Below are 4,102 nucleotides of genomic sequence, written 5' to 3' on the forward strand. Positions count from 1 at the left end.
TCTAGAACAACTAGTAGGAAGAGAATAGACAAACCCAGCCAATCTGATGCCTCCCATCAAACAGGAGAGATGGCAGAGTGGGCTTTTATCTGCTCTGATCATTGCTGCAAACCCTTAGCAATCCAGGCAAAGTGTTGTATTTGGATTTGGACTAACTCTCCAAACAAATGCTCCTGTCTCCCGGTGTGCAGATTTTGCTGTACATGCAGATCACCTGAGCTGTTATTCCAGTGCATTTACTTGCTTGGTTTGAGAAAATACTTCATGTCTGTGAAACCTACTTGGCCTTTCATTTCTTTATTTCCGTTTCCCCCTCTCCTCTCTCCCCTCTCCTCACTGCCTCTATCCCTCATTCTCTCTCATGTCACTTGCTTCAAGTGAGATTCTCACTCTCTCTCATCTCACTTGCTCACTCTCTTCTTCTCTGTGTAGGTGACCTGCTACAAAACTATCAGATTCTACGCATTTGGCCTGTAGAATGGTTGAGAGTTCCTTGAGTGTGACCTTTCTTTTACTAATATGCTCCTTCTACAACTGTCTAGCATTTTCATTTTCAGGTAGGTACTTATTAATCACAAAATGAAGTTCTGACTGTAGATTCAAACACCAGCTGATATGTTCATATACCTAAATAAGAGCTAGCACCCATTATTGTAGGTATTCTATCTCAAATCAGTTTGTAGCTTCCATGTCTTACCTATGTCTTTCCTGTCCTGAGATTAAGTCTGGGGTTGAATCCCAGTCAAATATTTGCAAATGTGCTACCACAACACGTCCTTGTATTTTATTTTTATAAGCAATCACTTCATGTTTACTTCCCTTCATTTCTTCAAGTCTATGAATAGGTTGGATTCAAGAAGCAGGGTTCATAATGGCATCACTCTGTTTTCATAGTTTTCATGAGACCAGAAGAGGCAAACCAGGTTCTGAGGATTCATAAACGTGCCAACCACTTCTTGGAGGAAATTCTCTCCGGAGATCTGGAAAGAGAATGCATTGAAGAAAAGTGTTCTTTTGAGGAGGCAAAAGAGATTTTCAAATCACAGGAGAAAACAGTGAGCTGATTTTTCAGGAAACCTAAATCTAGAGTTGGCACCTGTGAGATACAGGGAAGAACATTTTCTCTATGCATCCCAAAGTGTTTTGAATCACAAGATCAAGCAACCACAATAGCCTACTGCCCGACTCATATGGATTGGTGTTGTTATTTGAAAATGTATAAGATATCACTAAATAATTCTTTAAAAACACTGATTAGATATATAGAAGCCAGTAATATAAGATAGCATCTGATGAAGTGCCTTACAAAAGCTTATGCTGGAATATTCCAATGCTACTGACTAACACGGCTATCCGTGTGGAATTAGAAGCCAGTAAGAAATCTGAACTGTTATATAGTTATATATAGCCACCCTGAGCCCGTTCGCGGGGAGGGCGGGGTATAAATACAATGAAATAAATAAATAAATTATATCTGAAACTTTTTTTTAGCTACTTGGCACTGTCCTCCCCTCACCATAAAGCAGGCTGGTTGGTCCAGCTTTGCACCAGTTCCACAATTCCTATGGGGTCTCATACTAGAAGGCTGCTATGGTACCATTGTGCTATGTAGACAGAGCAAGATGTTCAGGCAAATGTTTTGGGTAGGATACTGGCCTAGGCAGAATGTGTACAGCAGTCTATAGGAGCAGGATGTTTCAAGGCATGATTCTGAGTGGCTTAAATTAAATTAATATACAGAATCACTTATCTATTATAGCTTAATATTAAAAGGAGGGGGTCCCCAGATAGAGTCCTTTGACTAATTTACCAATTTTTTGTAATTATTTTGCAGATGGAATTTTGGTTTGATTACAAAGGTAGGAGGTTATCTTCGTTTGTTTTTTTCTATTATGGGTAACCGAGAGCTAATGTGAAGGCTTCCAAAGAATTTTCCATTTCTTTCTTTACTCTAGAAAAGCATATTGTCTTTTAGACATAAAAAGTTAAAATACAAAGGAACAGAATATTCCTGAATTTATGAGAAAAATTAATACATTTTTAAAAGCATAAATTAAAATATACACACTTAACAGGCTTGCTTCGTGATTATCCTAATACTGAATGAATAGCGATAGTTCAAATTTTAAGAGCAGCCACAGTGATGCAAATTTCATTATCTTCTGATAACCACCTTTATTGTAACAAATGTCAGTGTTCAGATTATCACATAGTTTGTCATTTGTCTCTTGCACTGATGTTTATCACATGACATTTCTCCTCTTCCAAACAGATTTAAACCCCTGCAAAGAGAATCCCTGTAAGAATGGTGGAGTCTGCAAAGTTAGGTTTTACCAACGTTCCTGCATTTGTCTTCCTGGATTTGCCGGGAATGAGTGTGAAATAGGTGAGCAGGAGTAATAGATTAATTTTTACATAGTAGGTTCAGGAGCTCTTGTACCTTGGTTATTACAGCAGTATTATGACAATACTGTGCTTATTTACATTTGTATCTAGTACATTTGCATTTTACCCTTCCTCCCCTCCTTTATTTTGTTCTCAAAATAGGTAGGCTAACAGTGTCTAAACGAAGGTCACCCAATGGGCTTCATGGGACAGAAAGAACTTGAAACTGGGTTTTCCAGATCCTAGGCTGACACTTTAACCACTGCACCAGCCCATTTTTCCTGTTTCCCAAAGTGGCAAGGGGTTCCAGGGGCAGTGATGCCCAAGTATAGTTTTCTTTGGATGAGATGACACTGGAAATTTTATGGTCTCATTGCAATATGTGCTTTATTTACAAACTAGGAATAAGGCCCATTGTGGAAATAAATATAACGAGCTCTAGAAAGAGGCTCTGGGAGAGTGCCAAGACCTTGGGCACTCAGGGTCAATGTGCTGTGGCAACCTCAGCAGGGTATAATGACACAGAGTCCACCATTTTCTCCAGAGGAGCTGATCTCTGCTACCTGAAGAGCAGTTGTAATTTTCAGTGCTCTCCAGCCCTCACCTGGAGATTGGCAACAATTGTTACCCAGGAAGAAATGGCTGGTTTGGAGGGTGGAGTCTATGGCATTGTACCTGTCTGAGGTCCCACCCCTCCTCAAACCTCACCCTCTCCAGGCTCCACCCCTCAAATCTGTAGGAATTTCCCAACCTGGAGTTGGCAACCCTATTTCCTTCCCAGCCAAGCATCAACTTGCCATTATCTGCCCCTCTGATTTCAGCTTTGCGTTTCCTCCCCCCTCTCTCCTGGAGATCAGTTGTAATTCTGAGTGATTTCCACCCCTCTCCTGAGATTGGCAACAGTGGTTCCCCAGAAGGGAATGGCTGGTTGGGAGGATGGAGTCTATGACATTGTACCTGTCTGAGGTCCCACCCCTCCTCAAACCTCGCCCTCTCCAGGTTCCATCCCTCAAATCTCCAGGAATTTCCCACCTGGAGTTGGCAATCCTATCTCCTTCCCAGTCAAGCATCAACCTACCTTTATTTCCCCCTCACTCTTCAACTTTCCATCCCCCCCACACACACCTGCAGCCTCTTCCATGCTCTGAAGCCCTGACTGCCACAAAGTCCATCTTTTTCTGTGCTCTAAAGCCCTGACTGCCACAGAGTCCACCATTTTATCCAGGGGAACTGATCCCTGCCATCTGGAGAGCAGTTGTAATTCTGAGTGATCTTCAGCCCTCACCTGGAGATTCGCAACAATGGTTTCCCAAGAGGAAAAGTAGTCTTTCTCTGCAATGGGGACCAAAGCAGCTTACATCATTCTCCTCTCCCCCTTGCACAACAACCCTGTGAGGTAGGTTAGGCTGAACGTGTGTGACTGGTCCAAAATCACCCACTCAGCTTCTACAGCAAGAACCTGGATCTAGCTGACCCTGCTCTGAAGCACTGACCGCTACGCCTAGGGCAGCCAACCTCCAGGTGGAGCCTGAAGATCACCAGGTATCACAACTGAACTCCAGACAACAGATCTCCCCCCCCCAGATAAAATAACTGCTTTGGAAGGTGGGCTGTATGGCATTCTGTTCAGCTGAGGCCTCTCCCCTCCCTAAACCTTGGCTTCCATAGACTCTACCAGAAAATATCCAGGAATCTCTCTACCTGGAGCTGGCAACCC

General features: G+C 42.7%; 1 protein-coding gene across 1 annotated transcript in view; it reads left to right on the forward strand.

Annotated features, from left to right (window-relative positions):
- The first annotated feature begins 899 nt into the window (after nucleotides 1–899).
- The window catches only part of LOC107123569 (coagulation factor VII-like), a 15,378-nt gene continuing 12,175 nt past the window's right edge, over nucleotides 900–4,102 (forward strand). The window contains exons 1-3 of the mRNA XM_015426817.1: nucleotides 900–1,055; nucleotides 1,835–1,859; nucleotides 2,273–2,386. Of these exons, the coding sequence (XP_015282303.1) occupies nucleotides 900–1,055; nucleotides 1,835–1,859; nucleotides 2,273–2,386 (295 nt within the window). The remainder of the gene's footprint in view (nucleotides 1,056–1,834; nucleotides 1,860–2,272; nucleotides 2,387–4,102) is intronic.

Source organism: Gekko japonicus, unplaced genomic scaffold (assembly GCF_001447785.1).
Source record: "Gekko japonicus isolate JY-2015 unplaced genomic scaffold, Gekko_japonicus_V1.1 scaffold14, whole genome shotgun sequence".
NCBI classification, from domain to species: Eukaryota; Metazoa; Chordata; class Lepidosauria; order Squamata; family Gekkonidae; genus Gekko; species Gekko japonicus.